The 27354-nt window shown below is 35.3% G+C and overlaps 1 protein-coding gene across 1 annotated transcript in view; it reads left to right on the top strand.

Moving 5' to 3' along the window:
• Nucleotides 1-27354, top strand: part of MALRD1 (MAM and LDL receptor class A domain containing 1) — a gene marked incomplete at both ends in the record, with an annotated part of 607751 nt that overhangs the window by 447870 nt on the left and 132527 nt on the right. The window contains one exon of the mRNA XM_081226990.1: nucleotides 11465-11622. Within this exon, the coding sequence (XP_081083116.1) occupies nucleotides 11465-11622 (158 nt within the window). The remainder of the gene's footprint in view (nucleotides 1-11464; nucleotides 11623-27354) is intronic.

The following is a 27354-nucleotide window of genomic DNA, read 5'->3' as shown; positions in this document are numbered from 1 at the left end:
GGGTGCACAGAGAGAATAAATAACTTGCCCCCAGCCACACAGAAGACACTAGTGGAATCCAGCACTGGGACCCATGTCTCTCTAAAACAAAAGCCTACATTTGTAACCCTTAGTCTCTAAGGCTTAATATGACATTCTCAAAACTTACTGAAATGTAAAATGTGATGATCAGATAAGTGAAGAATACTCAGTAGTTTCTCTTCTAAAACACAAAAATGTTGGAAGATGGCATTTTATCAGTATAAAATAGCTCAAAGCAAACAAGTATTTTTTTCTATATTTCTTATTTACTCTAGTTGCCATTTTCTTACCACAGTTCAGTATCATTTCTACTCTCTTTGTCTTGTGTTACTTTTTAGAACTACAAACATTCCACTCCAAATATACAGCAATGCCAAGGAAAAAAAAACAGACTTTTTTGGCTGATAAATCTCAGAATATGTCTTGCAGGTTTAGATTTCTCTAAACCATTGCAAAAAGGCAATGAATGACACTCATCATTTGTTTGTCAATCAGAGTTAGAATAAAGGCAATTATCTTTCTCATTTCATCTTCATGAAGTGAGAAAACAAGGGCAGTTCTCTTCATGAATTGAGTGGTTAAGCCAGAGTTATTCCTCTTTTCCTTTGAGACAAAGGGTAAACTTGACTTTGGTGATGTTTAGACAGCAAGAACAAGCCCAGATCAGCTATAAGTCCTCTATGTGTCTTAAGCTCTCATGATCTGACAGTGATTTCCATTTTGTTGCCAAAAAGCAATGCTGGTGTCAAAGCTTGAACCACTACCAATCATCCACATGTACCATTTGTGTTTTATTTATTTATTTAATTTATTTATTTATGGCTGTCTTGGGTCTGTTGCTGCGTGTGGGCTTTCTCTAATTGCGGTGAGCGGAGCTACTCTTCGTTGTGGTGCATGGGCTTCTCATTGCAGTGGCTTCTCTTGTTGCGAAGCACGACTCTGGGTGCGCGGGCTTCAGTAGTTGTGGCACGTGGGCTCTAGAGCCCGGGCTCAGTAGTTGTGGCGCATGGGCTTAGTTGCTCTGTGGCATGTGGGATCTTCCCAGACCAGGGCTCGAACCTGTGTCCCCTTCATTGGCAGGCAGATTCTTAACCACTCCGCCACCAGGGAAATCCCCACATGTACCATTTGAAACAATACCCCAAGCAACTTATATCATGTTTTTCTGCCTCTGGGGAGAAACAAAATCTTAATTTCTGTTTTTCTTTTCTTTGTTTTGTCTGTGTTCACTTAAAATACTTCCAGGAATACTTAATAATTGTTTCAGGTAGGACCCAGATGATGCTTTCTTTTTTTTGAAATGCCAGCAGGTATCATCTGTGAGACATGGTGTTCAGTGAAAAGCATGTGAATGAAGCAATTCTTTTAGAATCCTGTAGGGCAAGATTAAACCCTGAATAAATAATCTGAAAATCTTTCTGGTTAGTTATCATTTTAAAAGTATCCAGGAATCATAGTTTCTCTAAAAGGAATTTACTAAATGCATATTTTTTTTACAACTTTATTGGAGTATAATTGCCTCACAATGGTGTGTTAGTTTCTGCTTTTTAACAAAGTGAATCAGTTATACATATACATCTGTTCCCATATCCCTTCCCTCTTGCGTCTCCCTCCCACCCACCCTCCCTATCCCACCCCTCCAGGCGGTCACAAAGCACCGATATGATCTCCCTGTGCTATAAATGCATATTTATTTACAGACTTTATTTCTCAATAAAACAATGAACGATTAAGCTTATCCCTTTCTATCTTCTCGGAACCTTGCCTCCTTGTATTTACTTCCTTTTTTGTGTGTCCTTAAATTGCCTCTTTATCACTACTTTGTGCCTTCAAGCATCACAATTCTCTTACCTTAAAAACAAAATGAAAAAAAAAAGAGAAAAACAAAATGAAATACCTAACTACCTAACCTTTACTTTGTTTCCCATCTAAGTATTATTGTTTTTTAATCTCCAATTACCATTTCCCACACATTGTTTGTATCCCCTACCTCACTACACACATCTTCTTTGAATCCCTACAATCTGTCTTCTGCAAAAAAATATTATTTCTTCAGTATATAATTATTGGTCACTGACTTTTGGTCACTGATGTAAAACTGTAGAGATAATTGTTTATCAAATACATTCCTGACCCTCATGGAGCTTGTATTCTAGCTGTCTTTGAGGACTTTATTGATTTCATAATCATAATGACCTGATTCTTCTAATGCTGCATTTGATCAATCCACACCTTCTGGAAGTGTTCATCTGTGTTTTCAGTACAGTGGACTGTGACTTTTCCCCTAATGTTATATTCATATTTTGTGCTTTTTCTTTCTCCTTCTAAGACCTAATTGTGAGTCTCACCCAATATTCTGACTTGGACCTTTTTATGTCTTTTCCTACATATTTTGCTTACTTAGAGGTTTTATTCTCTCAGTGCTCAAAATTTGCTCATTCCTGCATTTATGTAGCCCTTATTTCCACAACCCCGTCCCATATTTTCAATTGCCAGTATCTCCAAGTCACATATTCAGACTCATACTTACCTTCCTGTAAGAAAGAATCTCCCATAAAATAAATGAAATTGAGTTATTTGTAGTGAGGTAGATGGACCTAGAGTCTGTCATACAGAGTGAAGTAAGTCAGAAAGAGAAAAACAAATACCGTATGCAAACACATATATATGGAATCTAAAAAAAAAAAAAATGGTTCTGAAGAACCTAGGGGCAGGACAGGAATAAAGACGCAGACATAGAGAATGGACTTGAGGACAAAAGGAGGGGGAAGGGTAAGCTGGGATGAAGTGAGAGAGTAGCACTGACATATATACACTACCAAACGTAAGGTAGATAGCTAGTGGGAAGCAGCCACATAGCACAGGGAGATCAGCTCGGTGCTTTGTGACCACCTAGAGGGGTGGGATAGGGAGGGTGGGAGGGAGATGCAAGAGGGAGGAGATATGGGGATATATGTATATGTATATGTATAGCTGATTCACTTTGTTATAAAGCAGAAACTAACACACCATTGTAAAGCAATTATACTCCAATAAAGATGTAAAAAAAAAAGAGTCTCCTACTCCTGATTTTATTATTTCGGTTATTAACATTATCATCAACACAGTTAATTCTCTCTGAATTGCAAATTGTCACCTCTTCGTTCTCGACTTATATCCTTTTCTTTCTTTGCATCTCCACCTCTGTCATCTTAGTTAACTCCTGGGCTATTGCACCTGTCAAGGCAACTCATCTCCATACAAATATTCTCCTAAGCCAGGCCACTCTTCACATTGATGCAGGGTTAATATCCCTAAATAATGACTCCTGTTCTCCAAATTATCAGAAGCTCTTCATTGCCTTTTAATTGGCTTTAAAGTCTTCCTATGCTCTTTCCCAAATTGCATTTCTGATTTCATCTATTATTCTTCTACAAACTGTGTTCTTATCCCTCAAATATGCTTTGGGTATTATAAATGTCAACTTTGGGCTATATCATTTTTTTAGTATGACCTGTAATTTTGTGTCAATGGTGAACATGATGAATAGGTTTGAAGGAATCAAGGTAAGCACGCCTGTAGTATAAGGTTTTTTGTTTATCTGGCTAGGAGTAAGGTTGTGTTTACTAGTTACTGCAGCTGTAGATGACAGAAGGCAAAGTTTCTTCTGGTGTCCTTGTTTTTGTCTCCCTTGTATCTTCGTGTCCCAGACTTCTTAAATAAGGTCTGAGAGTTGATGCTCTTTCAGTACAGTTCCCTGTTAGTATGTAGGAGCCCTACGGATGTGATGATGGGGTGGAAAGGTGCTGAGTGTAAGGTCAGAGGAATGGAAGCATTCTACAATCCTATGGTTTGAGCTCAGTCTTTTAGTGAGTCTGCGTCCTTTCACTGTGACTACTCTCACCCTACCCGACCCCATCCCAGACCCCTTAGGTGAGATAGAAAATCTAGAATTTGCCAAGAAAATTAGGCACACTTCCAAATGGCTACTTTTTCCCCTCTCCCTGTAAGAAGCAGAGGAGATTTTTCTCTCCAGTCTTCACAGTGAGAACTTGGTAGGGCTCCTGGAGGTAACATTGTTGGGGTGCCACTAAGACTGGTCCCCCTAGAGTTCATATCCCTTCAGCTTTCCCACACTGAGCTTCCAGCAGTTTGTTAATTACAGTTTACCTTTTCCTCACCCAGTACAGGCTCCAGCTACCGTTCCTTTCCCCAAATTTCTGCTTTGCTAAGTTGTCACTGTCTGTATCTGCCTGTTGTCTCTTCAGTTTGGGGGCAGCAGTTTCCCCTGTGATCTCTATTCTCTGAAGGGTCTAAGAAGAGTTTTTTGAGTTTTTGTTGTTGTGAAGATGAAACTGAAGCTTTCGAAGCTCCTTACATGCTGGACTGGAAACCAGAAGTCTTCCCCATTGTTTTTTTTAGAATAATCTTTTCCCATTCCTATACAACTTTCTTTGCCTACTTCATCTCCACTGTATTCTTTAATATACTAATATAATCTACTATATTTTTTGAAGTCTTTCTATATCCACCAAATTTAAGCCATCTTTTATCTGTTGAACTCCATAGCAATTATGATCTACATCAATACTTGGTATTTTATGCTCACAGTACCCAATGAGCTGTATATCATTATTATTATTATTATTATTATTATTATTATTATTATTATTATTACCATCCCCATTTGATAGATGATGAATATGAGAGACAGCGGGAATTTCGTGTTTTTCCCAAAGTCATAAAGCTCACAGTATCAGAGTTTGGATTAGAACCCAGCTAGTCTGACCCAGAGCTTATCTTCTAAATAGTACATATTGTTAGCTTTTTTTCTTAGAGTCTTTTGGGTATTTTCCCAGTCATAACTTGTCCATCCCCCTAACATCCAAATGCAAGACATGGTGTCTTCTATATAATAGTTATCCAATCAGTAACTTGTGATTGATTATTTAATCAATTATTAAATGATTATTTCCACTGCTAAAATCATATTTATATCTATTCTTTAAATTTTTCATGAGAGTAATAATAATTTGCAGCTGTGTTCTAAGCACTTTACATGTAGTGTATCGTTTAATCTTTACTGCAACCCCATGAGGTTAAAGTGCCTACTATAATTATCTTATTGCTTCTGAGTCCTGGAGAATTTAAATAGGCTGCCCAAGGTCACATACCTAATAAGTGGAAGAGTCAGGATTTGAATCAAAGCCTCCAGTACCTGCAGGCTTAACTAGTGGAAAATCCAGCCCACAGTTTCTGCTATTTATTTATTAAAAGAATATGATAATCCTGTTTTCTGTTTCCATAAGAATAAATATTCTCTTCTTATTTGCTTTCCATATAATGGATCAAACAAAATCAAAGTTCTTACCATATCTCACTTACCTAAAGAAAAGGGTTTATGATTTATATTTTTATTTTACTTTCTAATCTCAACTTGGCAAATGAAATCGTTACAGAAATGCTATTAAGCCAATAATGTTTCCAAAGGCATCTTGACAAGAAAAGACACATAAAGATGTTGTTCAGTGTTCTTTTAGTATAAGGATTAAGAACTACAGAGTCCTTTGAAATTCCTAGACTTATAGGAAGAACCAGCCAATTCCATTCATATTTCATCTTTGTGTGATTGAGACATTCTTGCTTCTGAGCAAATTAGAAGCTTTCAAAATAAGATGAATCTACCCTGTGTTGGCATGTCACAACTAGAAGCTTCACTTTTATATCAGAACATTGCATACTGAGGGGGAAAACTTGCAGCACCAAATTTGGTAATAGTAAATAGTACTGAAATGAGACATTCAGCTGAAAAACATGTTTTAAAAAATAGGTAATAATGACTCAAGAGAATAATGTTTGTAGAATAAACTGTTGGAAAGGGTAAAAATAACGAAATGCCAAATCTGTTCATTACACAGCTCTACAAAAAGCAAATAGAAGTGATATAATGACAGACAATGTTTATCAAATACCATGAGAAAATTTCATTTGACTTGAGAGGCGCTGTATCTGTGGTTGCCATTTTGACAACTTTGAGGAAACTTTTGTTCTCTGAGTATGTTTACATTTCACAGGCTGTAAAACTTGCAGATGCAAATAGCCAGCACCTTGAAAATCTGGGGGCAGGGGGAATGAAAGTAAAAAACGAGATTGAGGGCATTTCAACTGATAGTCATTATGCACCCTTCTATTTTAGAGTGAGAGACAGGTAAAAATTATAGAGAATGTAGAGCCCAGCTAAGTAAGTCTGACTCTGAGGAAGGGAGAATTTGCTATCTTGAAAGAGAGACATGTTGCATCGCATTAAAAAAAAAAAAAAAAAAAAAAAAGCATTAGGCAGCTTTATTTTATGAGCAAGAAAAAAAAAAGATGAAAATTGCCTCCAATTTAAAACAGGGAATGAATTCAGATCACTTGAAGTGGGAAATTGTCTTTTATGATTTGACCCTAGTGCAAACGAATATGATTCTGCTGAGGGCACTGGAGGTTTAAAAATACAGCTTTCTTTTAAAAGTATTAACTGTCTATTTTTAAACGACATGTCAAATTTATTACCTTATGGCATAATAACTCAATGAAACATTTTTGAAAACTCAAGATTGTAGCTAATAACATCTAAAAGACAAATTAGAAGCTTTACTCTCTACAAACACCAAAGTTAAAAAAGAATGTCCATGAAACATGGTGATGGATTCTGAATGTGGCTAATATATTTTGGCCTCTAATGTCAAGAAACAGTAGTGATTTGAACAAAGTACACTTTGATGCTGAATTTACCTTATTTGACATTAAGTCAATTTTTGAAAACATGTCCAATTCTTTAAAGTTTTTAAGGTAAAAAATTGAACATTCATGAGAAATTTCTATCCAGTTCTTATTTTAACTAATTAAGATGTGAAATATAAAAGCTATACCCTAAGAATCTTAAGAACTTGTAATCATTACACAGGTACAAGCAAAATTGAAGTATTAATCTGAAAATTTACAGAAAATATCAGGAGGCAGAAAGTATGAGGAGAGGTAAAATTCAGACAATATTTAGTGAATGCCTATGTTCTAGAGTATTACATCTAGTAGTGTTTAATTAACGTATGATAGATTTTACAAACTTAATTCAATGCATACTGTCTAATATATGAGAGTTAAGTAACATTTTAAATGCCCAGTAGAAAGCTGTGAAACAGTCCAAAATCAAACCAACAAACAAAAAATTCTGCTTCTGTAGAAATCTGTCCCACGAATGAATGTTGTTGATCATTCCATATAGTTACATTTAAATAAAGCTGGTTTAATGATTTATCATTAAATTCTAACTATGTTGTGGCAGCTGAGACTTTTCAGTTTTATTATCTGTTTTAACAAGTTCTGAACTTTGTGTGGGAGGCTAGATTCCTCTTGACCCTCCCCAAGGATTTTGCTAGATATAAATAGGTAATTTACCTATAAATAGGTAATTCTCAACGAAACAACTGAAAGTTTATAAATGTTCAAAAGTGGGTCTAGTCTGAGCTTGCTAAAGAACGAGTCTATTTCTGAAAATATAATTCAATGTAAGGTTTTATAATTTTGTGATACAGTACATAGTTCCTGGATAATTCATAAATTTCTATTAATAATTTTAAGAGGCTAAGCAACTTTTCACGTTGATGATTCTCCAGAAAAAAAATATGACATTGCAACAAGTCTATTCCATTTACAAAGTCAGACTTACATATGTTTGAGTTCTAGAATTTAAAATCCCCAAAGACCAAATTTGCAATGGTGGCTTCTAAATTGCCATGCTCAGTCTTGCAATCTTAAATTTTTTAATGGATAAAACTTTACATTTACATGCACTAATACATCACAGAGCAATTGACTTTCTAATTTTTGTGTTTGACTGTGGGATTTTGTAAGACCAAAATTGAATATGGAAATCAGAAGAGACCAGGTGGGGTGTGCTTTGGAAACTCACCCCGAGTCCCCTAACTAATAATTGGAATTGCTAACTTTGATGTTACACCGTATATAACATTGTTTGTCTTGTACTGAAATAAGTATACTGCAGTGAAATGATGGATAATTATCATCCCCAGTGAACTATAGTTTTTTTGCTGTTTTTTTTTTTACACTGAGTTCCATGATATAGCCCTAAAATACAAACATCAGATTGTCCCACGTTCTTTTCAGTGATGTATCTTTGCTAAATTGCTTTTCAGTAGTTGCTGTAAGAAAAAGTAAGTACTGGGAAAGATAAATGTGAAATAGGGAATGAAGGTGAGGGTTTTCGATCTGATTTCAAGGTTTGAGAATGTGTGCCCAGTAGGCACACATTCCAATAGAAGGTAACTGTGGCTAATTAAGAATGAAATAATTTGTTTTCAGTTTGTGTGTTTTAGTTTTTAAATGCCTGTAATATTGTTGGAATACCAATAAGCATTAAGTTCTTTGGACTTAAATACTTAATAAACAAAACTGCAGTATTGCTCCCCACCTGGGCCGCTGTGAAAAAGGTATTGGGAGAATTCCTAACTTTGTAAAACAGATTAAATTTGTGTCAGTGAACACAATTACTTTTTCCCCCACTGCCCTAAATATTTGACCTTCAGCATCAGGTTAGCAGTAAAGCATAGAATGAAGTATATTTGCTGTCTGAATTAAACATAATCTGCTTTTGAATTAGAAGTTCATCAGTCTCATTATATATGCCATACTATTTAAGAGCTGAGCTACTAAATGTGGAATAGTTTCATACAAACATAGTTAACATTAATTTACCTTATTTGGAACTAGATCAAGGCTATTTCTTTACATCCAGTATAGGTTGAATAGATTCCATATTTTCAATAAAGTCTTAACTATATAAAAAAGTAATTATTATAGCTAATTGTATTATATTTCCTCATTCAGGGTAATGTTTTAAAGCATGTTTCATAAAGTGTAGTCTAAATGTACTGGAAGTCATCAGGAGTGTAAAAAGTAATAAGGTGAAGGAGAACTTAGATGTTCTTGTTTAATCAAAATAGCATGGGTTTACAAGGGGGGAAGGTGATGGGGGTGAGTGGTGGTGGTGTGATGAATTGGGCAATTGGGATTGACATATATACACTAATATGTATAAAATAGGTAACTAATAAGAACCTGCTGTATAAAAAATAAATTAGTTAAATTTTTAAAAATAGCATGGGTTTAAAGAATGTATGTTCTTAATGAATAAGCCACGGTTCTTGGTAGGTTTGACAGATGGAGTGTAGGTGTATCTTGGTTGTGCATGCCACATATATGACTTCATTTTCCAAACAAGAAAACAAACAAGTGACATCCTTGCAAAGAAATGTGAAAGAAAACTTAGAAAACTGTTTCATTGCTGAATTAAAATAGTGTATACAATTTTCCTAATCCACTATTTGCTAGCACATAAAATATATTTCATAGGACAATGAAGATAGAAGACTGTTCACTGATGCAATAGGGAGACTTTTCAACTTTTCAAATTATTTCCACTACCACTCTTTTATATTGAGGAAAATCTTGCTATAATAATTCACATGTTATGTTCCTTGGTTATTTTTCTTGATTAGGATTTTTTTCTTTATTTTGCCAGACATTATAAGGGTTCTTAACGAAGAGAAATATTTTCAGTAAGGAACATTTTTTAAAAAATAGATACAAGTCACTTTCAGTTTCTCATCTGTCATGTAAGTCATTTGGAAGTCATTATTCCCATCCCCATAACAAGACAAAAAGCTGAATAAACTAAAAATCAACAACTCTTCCTGATCTGTTAGAGAATTGAGGTCAAAGGCAAACCACTGCCTCCAAATTGGAGACAAACAGGAGAAACAGAATCACAGCTTCCTGGAGCAGAAGCTCACGAAGAGAAACCTCTGCAGGAATCAGAACTAGGGTAGCAAATCCTAAACTATAACTGATGAATTGTTGCAGGCTCAATGTTCACACATTTGAGAGATTAAAAAATCCCAGGGGATTCAGTGTTAGGGGGCTCCACACTTGTGTAAGTTTTAACTTCAGGAGTCCTGCCATTCCTCACAGTGAAGATAGAGAGACATCCTCTCTGCTTTGAGCTGGTGGAAGGGAAAAGTAGCCATTTTGAAATTTACCCAGAACAGTGTGTTCTTAATAACAAGACCTGCCCTCAAGAGAGAACACCAATAAGTATTGGCTATTGCAATAGCTAAATCCAAATCACTGATAACACCAAATGTGGATGAGAATGAGAAGGAACAGGAACTCTCATTCATTGCTGATGGAACTGCAAAATGGGACAGCCAACTTTGGAAGACAGGTTGTCAGTTTCATACAAAACTAAACAGTCTTACTATAAGATACAGCTGTTGTTCACCTTGGTATACTCACAAATGAATTGAAAACTTCTGTGTACACAAAAGCTTAACACACTGATGCTTACACAAGCTTTATTCATATTTGCTAAAGCTTAGAAGAAACCAAGATGTTCTTCATAGGTGAATGGATAAGCAAACTGTGGTACATCCATACAAGGGAATGTTATTCAGTGATAAAAATAAATGAGCTATCAAGCCACAGAAAGACATGGAAGAACCTTAAATGATACATATTGCTAACTGAAAGAAGCTAATCTAAAAAGGCTATGTACTGTAAGATTCCAACTATATGACATTCTGGAAAAGGCACACTGTTAACTCACAGTTTATGATTTAAGAACCTATATCTCAGTAACAATAAAAAATACCACAGGAAAAAAATACTTTTAATTAGAAAATATGTTAATCGCCTTAGTTTAGAACTACAAATAAATATTTAACATAAGGAAGTATATATTTATATTTTTTTCATTCTCCCCCAATAAACGCCACGGAGGGAATAATAACTATGATGAATTTTGATGATGTCGGCAGAAAAATAAAATCCAATTGTGTTTAAATGGAGAGCTCTTTCAGATACTAATGCAGTTGAGAAGAACAGAAGTTATCTATTGCTCAGAAAAATAATGTGGTGACTTTAAGAATTACATTTCACTTTGCAGTTCTTGCCTACCATTCACTGTTACTTTGGTCAGTGTGGGAATCAGAACAACCAAAAATGAGATACAATAACAGTCAGCCCCAGCAGCCTCTGAACCTGCTCTACATGCAGCATACAAAATATTTTATGTACTTGAAACTGACAGACAGGTTTGAGCAATCTAGGAGAAAAAGAATACACATTCAGAGTCAACACAACTATCTGATCACTTTATGCACAAGTCGCATACCAAGGTGAATTTTATGAATCACATAGTGACACTCTTAATATTGGTTCAAAGAATTAAATATTATTAATATAACTGAGAAAAAGAAAATGAGTTGTGTTTAATTTTCTCTGTGTGTGTGTGTGTGTGTGTGTGTTTGGGAAAAAAATGAAATCTGTACTTGATTTAAATATATTCTGCCTCATGCTATAAAACATATTTCACTAAACAAAAAATATATTCATCTGTTACAAGGTAGTGGCCAGCACTTCCTGTATGTCAACTCATCTGGCCCCAAAGAAGGATACACTGCAAGAATCACTACTTCTCAATGCTTCCCAGCAAGCCTTGGAATGTGTACTCTTCGGTTCTGGTTCTACATGGTCGATCCCAGGAGCATGGGCGTATTAAAGGTACAAAAGGAAGACAGAGATTTGTCTTTCACTGAAATATTCAGAGCATGTGTTTAAACATTTTTTTTGCGGGGGGAGTCAGACAACACCCATCCTGATTCTATTAACTTCTCATTTCTTTCTGGGGTGATGGGACTTTGGCAAGCAGTGCTGTCATTCATCTTAATCTCATTCAAGATTTATCTCATTCACTGCTGCCACCTGAACTCAATTATGGCTCATGCTATTTAAAAGATTATCTAGAGATAAAAGATTATGGGCAGAGTCTACATATATCTTCTAATAACAACTTAGATAGGGACAATGAAGAAATGTGATGAGAGGGGTAATAATGGAGAGAATTTTCTTCCACAAAGTAAAAGCAAAGCACACTTAAGATTATACGTATATATCAGCTCACACTAAAAACAACATACCTGCTTCATTTTTAACTAATTTAATATAAGAATCTGCACCAAATGCAAATGTCTTTAAAGAAACAAGTTGCTGCATTTATACTTCTTATTGCATGAGAGATCAATGAATGAGCTTTTCATTCATTAGGAACCAATTTTGAAATCTTAATTTCTAATTAAAAGATTGTATATCAGAACACAACATGTAGTGTTATTGCTTTGAAATTATACAGTCATTTGTTATTGGAATAAATACAATTTGGAATTTTTGTCTTTATCTCAAACATTGTCCCTTATAAATAATAACAGCTATTATTAAGTGATTCCTATCTTTCTGGCTGTTCATTTTAACTTTATATGTGTTATCAGTTTTAATTCTCACATTCACCTGATGAGGTAGTATCTTTTTCCCAAATTTTTAGTAAACAAACTGAAACTCAAAGTGGCTCAGTAATTTTTCCATGATTACACAACTAGCCAAAAATCTGATTTCAAAGGTCTGACATCCTTTATCCAGCATTGTTTCTCAGATTTTCTGCAGTATTCAGAGATGTCTAAGGAGAAACATGAGGGAAAGAAAGAATAAACGGCCTTATCAAGTCTAGCCATTGATAGGAAAGAGACCTCTTATCAAGTAAAACTAAAAACATGCAAAGAAAGTGGAGGAGTTATATGGATTCTATTTAAATGTCCATTTTCCTAAAGAGAAGCCAGTAAAAACAACAGAAAATGAGATTCATTTTTAACAGTTTCAATACATGTGAGTCTATGTAGATCATGAGAAAATTTTGCATTTTTTTCATTGTTTTTACATACAGTATGTGAATATTCAGTAGATTAGCCTTTTGCTTATGCTAAATTTTGTCCAGGGTAATTTATAACTACTGATCTTAAAAAAGACTCTCTAACATGTTGTTTTTACTGACATTTTAAAACATTGATGCTGCAATTGAAGAGGACACTAGTCAATGGTTATTTGTTACACACGGAAGCAAATAAGAAATGGAAAGGCCAATGAACCATTCAATGGAATGCACGCAGATTCCAGTCACTTTCTAACAAAATGTTGCTTCCTCAATTCAAAAACAGTGTCCGTATATCCTTTAGCTCTTCACCAGTTGGTCATTCAGTGCTATAGACTGAATGTTTTTGTCTCTCAAAATTCAAATGTTAGTCTAACTAAGACAGTCAACTAGTTCAGTTACCTAGTTAAACAGCCCACTGTTTTAATCGATGCTTCTACAAATAACCTTTGAAATGGAAACGTTGTCCTCAAGTCTTGATTTCTGATAGCTTGCTTTTGGTGAGTACAGGTTTTTCTAACGGAGGCCAGCAGTTAAGTGTATCAATGCTTTCATACTCTGGGCTGCCTTCAGAGAGGTCTACTGGAAAGAACAGTGGAGGCCAACAGTAGTCAGGTTGACACCCAGGTTTTGTAGAGGAACTGCCCTACCCCACTCCAGATTGTCTTGGTAGGTTTGACTGTCACCATGACTTTTTTTTTTTTAACCACCTCCACAGGTGACCCAAGTGGGGCCAATCATAATCATTTACAGTATTTGATGCAATGTTTATAAGAGGCTTTCTCTTTCTTCTGTGTTGCAAGTCACAAGGAAGTAGGCTAAATCTGGGGCTACTGGAAACCATCTTTCCCAATATGGGGAGAGAGATTGTGTGAGAAAGAAGCTAGCACACAGAGGGACGTAGGACTAAAAAAAAAAAGGAGGAAACAGAATTATTCCTGTTTTGTTTAAATCCTGGAGCCTACTTTACCTGAGCCCGTAAAATTCTTTTTGTTACTTGCTATTGAAAAATTCCTAACTATTACAGGCACCCAAGGAGAAACTGTTTTCATAATGTATCCTTATGTCTCTGACTGATCACAGTTCCTGTGGCAAGTCTCTTTCTCAACTATTGCTTTTAATCTTGAATTATTCCCAGACTGAAAAACTTCCTGAGTATGCCATATTTTTATATGTGAGTGAATCAGTTAAGTGGAAACCCATTCTTTTTACCCTTTAAATCAAGGCTTTCCAGCAACATGCTGTTCGTTCACATGCAAGTTTATTCTTTCTTTTAATCTCTAATTTGGGTATAAGAGTGTCACATTTTACAACATTTTCTACGGTGGGGTTTTTCAACTGATGTGTTGCATTTGAAAGAACCATCTGTAGTTACAGCATTGGCAAGTCTGATGGACAGATAGCTTCTTACAAAAGGTCTGAGAACCCAACTTTGTGCATATATTTTCTACGTTAACCAGAAGTCCAACTAATATTATCTGGATTTGTGGTGAGGAAGAACCTCCTCTTTTTCATATTAAAAAGAAATTTTTAAAGAATAAAATAAATGATAATATCCACTGAGGGCATGGATGTGGAGAAATAGATAGCCATTGCTATCAATATACAATTATAAAGAGCATTTTGGAAATTAAAAGCTTTATAATTTTTATACTACCTACCAAAACGTTCTACATCTATAAATATTTATAAAGAAATAAAGATAGATATGCATGATGTTTTATTTATAAGGTTCTTCATCTCACTGTTGTTTATAGTAGGAAATATTTGAAACCACCTGTATGTCAAATATTAAGAATTGGTGAAATATAGTACATTCACTCTTACAATGAAATACTATGGAGAAATTAATTCTGTGAATGAATAATTAATGATAAAGAGAAGTATTTATGATTCATTAATAACCAAAGTAACCAAATTAACAAATATGTATTTTAGAATGTCATATAAAAATATATCTAATTTTGTATATGTTAACATATGAATATCTATATCTATATATTAATTTAATAAATATCTGTATCTGTGTGTGTGTATATATATATATATATATATATGAAAAATATATGGAAGGATAGACACTAAAATGGTAAAAGTAATTACCTCTAGATGGTGAAATGAAAAGATTTTTTTCATTACTTTTATTTATTTTATAATTTTTCTACATTAAACATGTATTACCTTTCTAATGAGAAAAATATATATTTCTAAAGGGTCTTCATGTTTGAAAAGGTTGAAAGACACTGCTCTAGGATATGCCATAAATAGGTGACTTCTTGAGTTAATAAATAGCAAATACAATTCTGGAGCATATGGTAGATTATAACTGTGCTAATCTGAAACTATTTCTTACACTGATTACATAAATCCTTTAGAAAGGATATGGCAAAGAAAATACCTATAGTGAAGTTTCATGATAGAGCATCTATGAGGCCATAAAAATAACAAGGTATTCCTAAAAGAGATTTCAAATTGCAGATTGTGTGAGAATGCTTTCTTGTCAGCACAAATTTTATAAAATTGTATTAAGTGCTATGTATTCCTTGCCCTTCTGTGCTCTGTTCTGTACCCCAGAGAACTACACTTTCCCTAGTCCTTTGCTGTCTGCACTCCTGAATAAGTTTGGCCAATGGAAGGTACTGGCCAAAGATCTGAGGGCAGGAAGAGGAGACAAGCCTTCCTCCTCTCTCTGTCTCTCTCCCTCTCCTTCTCTCTCTCTCTGTCTCTATATCTGTCTCTGTCTCTGTCTCTCTGGCTGAGTTTCTACTGCATCTCATCTGTGACTCAGTTCCCCTAGAGAGTCCCTGCTTCCCTGGCTCTGGCTCCCACCAAGGATGCCTGCCAAATGCTATCTTCTTCCAGCAACTTAGCTTCACTACTCCCTCCCTTTGACCCTCTAGTTTTCGAGTTGGACACATCTTCCTGTACATACGAATCTAGAGGTTGCCTCATAATTTCCTTAGTAGTTTCTCATCTCTTCCATAAACTTTGTACCCATTCCCTATATTAAAGGTCCTCTATTTGAAACATGTTAGTTTATATTTTCTAACTCAGCCCTGTCTAAGTGCCCATCCCAATGAAAACACAAATCTTTTGAAGACATTAACTGATAAAACAATGAAAAATTTTGAGTGAGCTTCATTCAGTTTAAACTTGTCCTCCTTACATTAACTTATTAGAAGCTTACTGTTTAGTAGGGGGGACAGAAAACAAATTTAAGAAACACAAATAGGAAAACTTCAATTTGTGATACAATACTCTGGAGCAAAGTAAACTGTTTTCTGTTACAAATAATTACTCATGGCCTGGTGAGAGAGTTATTTTATATTGAATGGTAAGAAAGTCTCTCTGAAAAATATGAAGTTTGAATTTAGATTTGAAAAACCAGAAAGATCCATTCTTGTGAATAACTGAAGTAAGAATGTTCTAGGCAGAGGAAACAAGCTAATGGAAAAGCTCAAAAATGGGAGGTATCTGAAGGCCAGTATAGCTGGCACAAAATAAGCAACAGAGCAGGAGACGCTAAGAGATAGGTAGGAACCAGCTCCTTCAGGGCCTTGTAAGGATGGTAAAGAGATTAGATTTTATTGTAAGAATCACGGGAAGTCATTGGAGAGTCTCTTAGCTTAGCCTGCTATAACAAATTAACATGGACTAGATCACTCAAACAACAGAAGTTTATGTCTCACAGTTCTGGAGGTTGAGGAGTTCAAGATCAAGATATGGGCCAATTTGGACCCTGTTGTGAACCCTCTTCCTGACTTTTCACTGTGTGCTCACCTGTCAGAAGGAGATCATCTCTCTGTGTCTCTTCTTATAAGGATACTAATCTCATTCACAGGGACCTCACTCTCATGAGCTAATAACCTCCCAAAGACCCTAACTCCCAAAACCAAAACATTGGGAATTAGGGCTTCAACATATGAATTTGAGGAGACTCATTAAGTCCATAGCAGAGAGTTTAAAATTGAGGGATAATAACACCTCAATTGAAAATTTAGAAGATCTGTCCGGCTGCTGAGGGGAAAAAGGACAGGACCTGGAGGTAGGAGGAGGCCAGAAAGTGGCAGTGAAACAGGGAGACAAGTTAGAAGATTTCCAGGGGTCTCTGGCAGAGAAGATATGGCTTTGTTTAAAGTGGAGTATAAGGATAAACTGGAAAACAATTGTTACAAATAATGAACATGACTTAGATCTTCACTGGCATATTAAGATTATTTTCTAAATAAAGCACACTTTAATTTTATTAGTATATTAGTGAAGGACATCATATAAAGCTAGTACAGTCAAAGAAGACATACAGTTGATGAGATCAAAGTGAAATTCAATTATGATGTCCCTATTACTTTTTAGGGTAAAAAGCCAAACAATTCAGTTTTATCCCAGCCTGTAAAGTAGAGCGCTGCATGATGGAGGAAATGTTTTATGGGAACTGGAAAGCCTGGTAGTATAATAAGTGAATAATATTCAGGATAGTGAAAGAATAATATTCAGAATAATAAGATATCTATACAGGCATCAGTATCCCTTGATTCACAGGCTCACAAATTATGGAACAATGTTAATACATACTTTATTTTCTAGGTCAGTTTCTTTCTGTCTTTCAATTACCTACCTACATATTAAATTAAAAGCACCCTTTAAAATGGTTCTGGTCTCTTTATGATTCACATTGCCAAAAGAGCCCTAAGTGAAACCAAATTAATTTCCCATGAGATTATTTAGTTTCAGTAGTTCATCTTTCTAGCTTCTGGCTTGTTCTGATATTTAATGTTAGCTCAGGTGAGTTTTTTAATATCTATGGAAAGAGGTAAAGTTTGACACAGGACAAGAGAATGTCTCTGCAAATGACTAATATCCTTTTATTACTCCAGACTAATTTTTTAAAGATACAAAAAGGAAGTGAACTTTTATAATTAATACTTTTCATAATAGTTTTTGTAATTTATAGAAATTTCTAATTGCTCAGGAGGGAAAAAATGAACTATTTCCTAAAACTTCTTTCAGTGTTAACAGATGGGTTAATATATCTAAATGGGCTTCTAGAAGGCTATTGTTCATATAGCAGAACAGTTAGCCATCAGGTTGAAGTGGTCTTTATTTTAAAGTTGAGTTTTAGAGCTACATGATTTCTGCTAAAACCTATGGAATTTAGCATGTAAATATTCCATTAGGGAAGCCATTATTGAGGCTTCTGCTTTGTTTTGTTTTAATGTGATATTTAAGAAGATAGTAAGATCAGAGAAGAAAAAAGCTGAGAATAATATCGGAGGGTTACTGTATGCCATACACTGAAGTCGTTTACATGTATTGATTCATCTAATCCTCACACCTTCCATGAGGCAAGTAATGACATTACCTACATTTTAACAGATGAGGAAAATGAGATACAGAAAGCTTCAGGAACTTGTTCAAGGTCACAGAGCTATTTATGACATGGCTCCAGCATGTGCTTTTAATTACTATGCTTACTGCCTCTCAGAACTAGATGGGTTTTTTATGGCATATTTTATTTTCCATATTTTATTATTCAAAATCATCTTATATTTCCTACCAATAGTTACTGAAATCTGGTTCTTTAAAAGGTGCTTTGCATATTTCCGGTTCTACATATTGTAGTTTTCAGTATAAATTTGATTTGAATTACAAATGTAACAAAAAACAAAAAAAATTGGTGTAAAAGTTGTTTAAGTCGTCCTCCTAAATGTGCTCCCTAAATGTGCAGTGTGTGTAAGGTGGTGTGGGAGATGCTTTTGGTATTTCTTTTTCCTATAATTGACTGTGGGACATACCATTTAATCCTTTTGTGCTGCTGCTTTTGATGATTAACTTGTGAATGAGCCCTTCACCACGGATAAGAGCTACCAGACTACATCCTCTTTGTCAAACTGATCCAGGCCTCCTCTGGTCAGTTTCGGAGTCCTCTTGGGTTTGTCATTAGAACTATAGCTGTCCTTTTAGAAGAGTTGGACCTTTCAGGGGCCCATTTTCTAGGATAAATGCAGGAGGAACTTCTGTTTATTCCCTGTGATACTTCCAGGCACATGAACTTCAGAATGGGAAGTTTAGCAGAGAAGGAAAAGAGTCTCACTTCAATTCAGCCTTGTTTCTTAAATGCAGGATGACCTTGGGCCCTCTGGGGGATGCTGCAGAGGCACAGTGCACCAGCAAGGGTCAGGTACTATGAGATATTCTGGAAAGGACCTCTGATACATCAATCAGCAACTACCCTTATCACTATATATAATAGTATAATCAGAAATAATTAAATAATGAATCAATGAAATATTGTATATGAACAGTTCCTAGTTAAAAAAGGAAATGCATTTTAGATTTACATGCATTTAATCAGGGCACTAGGTTACCACTTAGTGCAATGAAGTAATAATTTACAAAATGGTAACCTGTGTTAAGGACTTGCCCCAAAGGTTCTGGTTATTACCGTGAGATGTTACCACATAGATGAGGACCTGGTCCATTTCTTAATTATCACTAGTGCTCTAGAAATTCTTCCAGTGATATGTTGAGTAAAAAGAGAAAGGAGAAAAATGTTAAGTTTCAAAAAGGAAAAAATATATTTTAAAGAGTTGAATATGTACTTGTATTCATATAGAAATATGTATACAAAATTAAGTAGATACTAGTTTGTATGGCATATGCTTAAGACAATTTACACATCAGATTTTTTGTTTAATCCTTTTCTTTATTATTAGTGCTTAATTTAACAATGCATTTTTTATGATGTTATGTTATTGCAAAAGTTGTTGAGAGGCTCTATCAGTATTTGGTCAATAATTTTATTCCTTTTTTATATGCATTTTAACTGTCCCAGACTAACCAGTTCTCTCTCATTCCTGTCACATGTTAAACCTCATGGGCATTATTTCCACCAGTGGTGGTACACTGCTTATCAAAGGCAGCTTTTGAGAACAACATTAGATAGTGTTTAAAAGCAGAAACAATAATATATGCAGATATCCCCAGGCATAAAATGTTGGAGGTGTGTGTAGGAGTCACCGAGCATACTTAGCAAATTTCTGCCCTCTAAACAGACTTGTGGAAGCTCTAGATTATACCCTACATTTGAGCATTTCATACTAATTTAGCATAAACATGGCTAGTAATGTACTAGAGCAGTAATTCTCAACATGTCACACACACTGCTGTGTTGCAGTCATTTGTAAGATGTGACACAGGTAATACGCAAGAACAGTAGTTAAAATGAACCCAAGTACTTTTTAGTGATTTCCTCCCTTTTTGAGTATAGAGATTCAAGATTCTCCCTATATTATATCAGTGTGCTGTATTTAATCTGACAGGTCTTATTGAATAGAAGAGAAGAAAGGTAAGGTTGTATCTGATGTGTCAGGCATTTTGTCAAGCAGTTTGCATGACCCTCAGGACCATGTGATGAGGGACACCGAGGAGAGTGCGTCAAACACAACATATCATCCATCACATAGTGAGAATCATGAGCTTATGTTAACCACTTAGCAAAGGTGGGCACACAGACCTTGACAGCAAAGATACTTGGGTAGGACAGATATAGGGAACGATGCTGACATGTGCTGTGTATCTTTTATTGTAGATAATAGAAATATAAACCTCAGGATGGTAAAAAACGTTGCTTCAAGTTTCTATTAAAGTATAAATTATCAGGCTGGGATGGCACTACGTGAAATGCAAAGGGTGACACTCAGAAGGAGCTAATCGAATATGACCTTCAAATTAGACTTTCCCTTTAGAGTATAATAAAAGCAGGAAAAGAAAAGTGACCTCAAGTTGAAGAGTTATGCTGCTAAAAATTAAAAACAAGTCACCATTTTAGGACAGAGAGATGGGAATTTGCAAAAGAAGGTATTTCTTACCCCTGCCTACAAGCAGGCTAAGTGCAAAGTCACCTTGAGAAGGAACCAAAAGTCAGCTTCGCTTAGAAGTCTGTGTCCCAAGCTGAATATTGCTTCTTAAAAAAAAAAAAAAAAAAAAAAAACAGAACAAAACAAAACAAAAAATTTAACAGATTCATAGTTAAAGCAGCTTTTCTTTTACATTTTTATTTTGTGAAATCTGTCAGTCTCTATTTTCTTTATAGATTTTGGCCTTAATACTTTGCTTAGGAAGCCCTTTCCTCTCATAAAATAAAATATTCTCATTTTTTTAAGTTATCTCATAATTTTGATTTTTTAGATTTAACTAATTCATCCACTTATAATTGATTTTGCATGTGTATGATGAGAAGTTAGAAATTCATGATTTTCTTTCCAAATAGGAAGCTCGTTCTTCCAACATCACTGATTCAGTACTCTGTCCTCCCCCTGTTGATTTGACATGCTTTCATAATATGTTAAGTTCATATACGCATTTGTAAATTTTCTACAGATGTATGAAAGAATGGTTGTTTCTTCATTGGATGCAAAGATAGATGCACAGAGAGATGATAGAAACACAGAGATAAATTCAATCATAATCCTGTACATCCTTACTCACTGTTATCTACTTAATTTGTCAATTTAGGGAAAAAAGGTATTTTAAGTTCCTCCAGTATAAAGTCTCAGTTTGTCTTTCTGTTCTTATTGGTCTCAGCCCTTATATTTCAAAGCCATATGGTTGAATGCATGAAGATTCAAGACAGTTATAGGTGCTCAAGGAATTATAACTTTTATGAATATTAAGTACCTCCTTTATATTTTCCTGAAATCTCATTTTGTCTGTTAATAATATGGACATTCTTACCATTTAAAAAATAAATGCCCTGGGCATATATACACTACCAAACATAAAATAGATAGCTAGTGGGAAGCAGCCATATAGCACAGGGAGATCAGCTCGGTGCTTTGTGACCACCTAGAGGGGTGGGATAGGGAGGGTGGGAGTGAGGGAGATGCAAGAGGGAAGAGATATGGGGATATACGTATATGTATAGCTGATTCACTTTGTTATAAAGCAGAAACTAACACATCATTGTAAAGCAATTATACTCCAATAAAGATGTTAAAAAAATAAAAAGAAATAAATGCCTTAACATCTTACTCATCCCTTTATTTTCAACAATCCCATGACTCTTGACTTTAGTTATGTCAGTTATAAACAGCATATGGCTGGATTATTTTTTTCCGTAATCTGAACTTCTGGGTTTTTTTTAATAAATCAATTCAGTCCTTTCACATATGTACAAAACGTTTTTCGTGTGTGTTTTCTATTAGTCTTTTTCTTGTTTCATTATTTTCCCCTTTACCTCTGCCTTTAATTTGTGATTGTATTTCCTTTATTCCTCCTTATTCCCAGTGTTTGTAAGTTTTAATTGCTGTATCTTTTTTCTAAAGTGGACATTTAATTTTTAGTAAATCTATTCAAAATATTTATCCATTTTTATTGAAAATTAATTGCATACTTCTAACCTATCCACCCCTCAAATAAAAGAAGACCTTTGGCAAAATTTTACTGACCTGGCTCATCCTCCCAAACAGCTCTATGACTTACTAAAATTTGTTGGAACATTAGATTCATGGTGTAAATAATTCATCTACTCCCCTGGCAATCGTATTCTTTAAAATGCCTTAGACCTCACCGGTATATAATTATCAAGTAAGACTATATGTTTTACAGTTACCTTTGCTCACTACTCTTTATTAATTCCTCTGCAGTCCACTATATTGGGTTCTTTTTGTTTGATATGTATATCAGTTTGCTCAGGGCTGCCATAACAACATATCACAAACTGGGTAGCTTAAACAGGAGACATTTATTTTCTCACAGTTCTGGAAGCTGGTGGTCCAAGATCAAGGAGTTGGCAGTTTTGATTTCTTCTGAGTCCTCTTTCCTTTGCTTGCAGATGTTTGCTTTCTCACCATGTCCTGGTCTTTCCTCTACGTGGGTGCATTTTTAATATTTGCTCCAGTGTACAAATTTCCTCTTCTTATGAGGACACCAGCAAGATTGGATTAGGGTTCACCTTAAAGGCCTCCTTTTAATTTAATTACCTCTTTAAAAGCTCTATCTCTAAAAACAGTCACATTTTAAAGTACTGGGGTTTAGGGTTCAACATATGAACTTTGGAGGGTCACATGCAGCCCATAGCATGTTTTATTCATAGGTATTTCAGAAACAGTGCATGGCTGGTAAGCTTTTTGAGTTCCTGATTGGCTGAAAGAAACATATCATGGATCTATACTGGAAAGATAGTTTGGGTATGAACTCCTAGGTTCAAAATTATTTTTCCTTAAGTAATTGAAGGCACTCCTGCATTGTATTCTAATGTCCAGTGTCTATCTGCCATGTAGAAGACAGCTGTCTGACTGATTATTTCTCCTCCAGGATTTTCACATGTCCTACTTTTCTCACAGGAAGTGGGTAAAATATTCTTTTAATCCTTGGTGTTGATAAATTCTCCTGGGAATTTGATGGGCTCTCATCATTTTTCACCTCTGGGAGGTTTTCATCTGTAATTTATTTAATTATTTCCTTCTAAAGACATCTATTAGACTGATGTGGAAACTTCTGGATCTATCCTTGCTATCCCCTACCATATATTCTCAAAATTTTCATCTCTTGGTCCTCAGACACTGTGGTCTTGGGAGGATCACTTGGTTTAGTTTTCCAGTTCACTTTGTGAAATTTAATCTGTATCGATTCTGCTATGCAGTTCATCTCTGGGGGCTTTGCTTTAGCAATCATTTTGTTAATTTCCAAGATCTCTGAATGCTTCTTTTTCATATTAGTTTGTTCTATTTTATAGATATGATGGACACTTGAATCTCTCAAGGGAATTAATTACATTTCTTTATATATTTCCCCATTTATTCTATTAGCAGTTGTTCTCATGGTGTTCAGTACTGGTCTCAATTTAATTCCTGTCTTTCAGAATTTTCCTCAACTCTCAGGTTACTTACTATTGGTTTTCTATTCATATATGTGGATGAGTCTAGATTGGATAATATTACCATGTGTATTTTATTGCATCAGACCTAGCAGTGAATATGCATTCTAATTCAAGATCTCCAGTTTTATTGCTCTGGTGTAAAGAAGGAGATGCATTTTCTAGTGGACTTACATTTCTGATGTACTTCTGGCTTGTTTATTTGTTGAGGGAGGTACAAGTACTTTGTGGCAGTCACAAGGCCACCACCTCACTTCTTTGGTCTCAGTGCCTTTTCGTGAAAACTCCTGTGTCAGATCTCCCACGCCAGCAGTATTTATCCACCCTGTGTGTCCTAAGTATGAATGCCTGCATCAGTAACTCCTAACATATGGACTGATCTGGCTTTTTATGGAGTTCTTTGATTAATTATGAGCTAGTGACACATGCATAGCTTCTTCTCTATGCTGTCCACCTCTTAGAGTTATTCCAGAATTCCACTGGGAACAGTCACTTTTTTGTTGGTCTTTTTTTCACCTGTAGATGTTTGCAAGTTCCTCAGTTTTGTTTATGTAATTTCAACCAACAGTTTCCATTTGGTTTAAAACTTCCAGAAAGTCCTTACTATTTTTGTATGTTGGTAGATGTGCTCCTAATTTTCCTGTGCTTCTGTGGATTTCTTTCAGTATTTTTCCTGTCTTTGCAGTGGAACATTCTTGAGGTGTATAAGTAAACATATGTTTTCAGTTAACCATCAGAACCAGGAACCATTTTTCCAAATATTTACAATTTTGCAGAATACACTAAAAAAAGTAAACTCCCTTTTTTTTTTTTTTTTTTTTTTGCTATTTTACAGTCTAAAATTTCCTTCATTTTGAGAGAAGGTGTTTTGAAGGCATTTTGGTAGTCTGTACAGTGATTAGTTGGGAGAAAAATCATGGAGGTATCAGGCTAACACTGAATGCTACACAGGTCATTCAACTGTTGAGAAACATTTGGTTGGTGCTTTATTTCTGATTACTCCTAAATAGTCTGTCTCTTTCAAAGAATGTGAAGTTAATGTTGTAGAGCTAAATACAAGTCAGCCACTTCAATTTCCACATGCATAGTAGCTGTAATTTTTCTCAGCTCTTCTTCCTCTGATACAGCCAGTGATGTTTTTTTGCAAACAAGTGATGTTCAGGAGAGGCAGTCAACTGGAAACCTATGTCCTAGACCCAACTTTCTAAGTTGCTAATGACTAGAAACTTAGAGAGTTTCTAAAGCTCCCTGGTTCTCATTCCCCTTATTTACAAGCACCCTAGTGATGCATTTGTAAAAAATCTGAAAAACCTGAAATTGTGCCCTGAAACCATTTTTTTAAATCCCACGAATGTGTCAGCTCGTTATGGTGAAATTGCCTAGTTAACTTTCTTATTAATATGACTCATCTCACTATATTAACTCTTTTTTTCTGAATGGATGATATGTGATATGTAATAGCAAGCTCTTGAATAATAATAAAAAGGAAATGTATTTAGTCTTGATACTTACTTTATATACATTATTTTAATTTAAACCTAATAACAGATGTATCAGGAAGATATCAATATTTCTTCCATTTAACAAAAGAGAAATAAAAGCTTGAAAAGATTACATAATTTAGCTTAAGACATCCAGTTAGTATTGGCAGAGCCAGGATTAGAATCTGGGTCCTAGCCCCAGACCATAACACTGTTCAGCCTTCTTAGTTATAGGGAGGTAAAACCCTGAAGGAAAGTTTTATGCTTTTTAAATATGATAGAGGGACCAGAAATTCCTCCTTTTACCACAAATATTCACCAGCCAATTTGGCTGGTCCTTTATAGTTTGAACAGGGTTTTCATGTCAGTGAACTCATTTAATTTGCTCTGAGATGTTACAGAATGAACTGGATTCCCTTTTTCCCATCTCCAATGAGAAAGGCAAAGAAAAAAAGAGTGATCTATTTCCTCAGCCTTTAGGGGCAGAGCTGAAATGTAGATTGTTCTGCAGTTCAAATTCTGATTGTTCTAAGGTGTTTTTTTTTTTTAAATCATCCATTTTCCTACTTACCTATGGTGTATTTTTAAATTTTAAGACAGCATAGCTTATTTATAACTCACTGACCGCCTAACCCAGAAAGAAAATTGTGGTGATGTTTTAGTGCAAACAAGGAACTATTTGTAAAAAATAGTGATTAAAGTATTGCTAGCTCTCACGGCAGTACCTGAATAATCCTGATTTTTATAAGTAGATACGTTTTCTTTATCAGATAAAATGATGAATTTGCCAAGGTAGAACTTGTGCAGTGAGAAGCAATGAGAATGCTGCTTCTACTTCCACCACTGGTCAGCGAGTTACTTGGTCTCTAGTCCCTGTAAAGTTTTTGACTAGACGATCTCCAAGATCCTGTCCAACTCCAAAGTTCTTAAATCTTTAGCTTTTTCATTCTTTAGCCAATGTTTACTGAGCCCCTATTATGTACCTGGCAGTGTTCAAGGCATACATAAATAAACAAAACAGACAACTCCCTACTCCCTTAAAATTTATGTCATAATGAGGAAACTGCCATTAAACAGCAGGAAATGAGATCAGTGAGTAAGCTGAGTAGTCTTTTTCAAGACTCTGTGACAAACTAAAGCAGTGTAAGAGGATTAGTCGGGCTGGGTATGGTCAGAGTGAGCCGCTTTAAGGGTGTAAGCTTAGAGAAAACGCTTGAAGGAGGTGAGGCTGTGAGCCATGCAGATACGGGGCCCGGAGTGGGAGAACAGACAGAGAGAAAAAAACAGTACAAAGACCCAAGTCAGGAGTGTTCGTGGGGTTTAGGGAGATGGACAAAGGAGTCTTGTGGCTAGAGCACAGGGAGGGAGGAGAGAGTAAGAAGACACAGAGGAAGGGGAATGGGGAGAGGTCTTGAAAAAACTTTTATACCATTGGAAGGACATTTTTATTACCTTTGTTGTGGAACCCAGTTCTAGAAAGTTGCTATTACTGAATTCTTAAGTGCCTCCTTTGATAGCTTAATATACCTGGTACTCTGATAATTCTTGCCTCTGATCAGGCAAAGGAGCTTGGTCTTAGAGAGGGTGTTGGGAAAAGGAGCTGACATTGGCAAGCTTAGAGGTGATGTGCCACCTGACTTTTTTAAATGTCCGAAGTTGGAAATAGAATGTGTGATGGAAAGAGGGTAGGGAGGAAAGAGAGGGTGAGTAAATATGTTTAGAAGACCAAGTGACCATTTGAATAATTGCTTTAATTGGCATTGAAATGGATGAGGCAATTGTGTTTTTCCAACAGAATAGGCAATTGAGTGAATCAAAGCAAATCAGGAAAATTCCACACTAGCTCTGTCATTCTCTACTGTGTATATTTTGGGTTTTTAAAAATATTCTTTAGATTCATAGACTTTATTTCTTTTAGCAGTTTTAGGTTTACAGAAAAATTGAACAGAATGCCCAGACGGTTCCTGTATACAGTACCCACTCTCATTACCCCCAGCTCCAAGTTTTCGCTATTATTAACATCTTGCGTTACTCTAGTATATTTGTTACAGTCAATGAGCCAATATTAGCTCTTTATTATTAACTAAAGTCCATAGTTTCCATTAAGGTTCACTCTTCATGCTGTACATTCCATGGGTTTTCACAAATGTATAATGATGTGTACCCACAGTTTCATA

The sequence above is a fragment of the Mesoplodon bidens genome, assembly GCF_964165515.1.
Source record: "Mesoplodon bidens genome assembly, chromosome: 3".
Classification (NCBI taxonomy): Eukaryota; Metazoa; Chordata; class Mammalia; order Artiodactyla; family Ziphiidae; genus Mesoplodon; species Mesoplodon bidens.
Note: the sequence above shows the minus strand (reverse complement) of the source record. Positions and strands in the feature narration are given on the sequence as shown.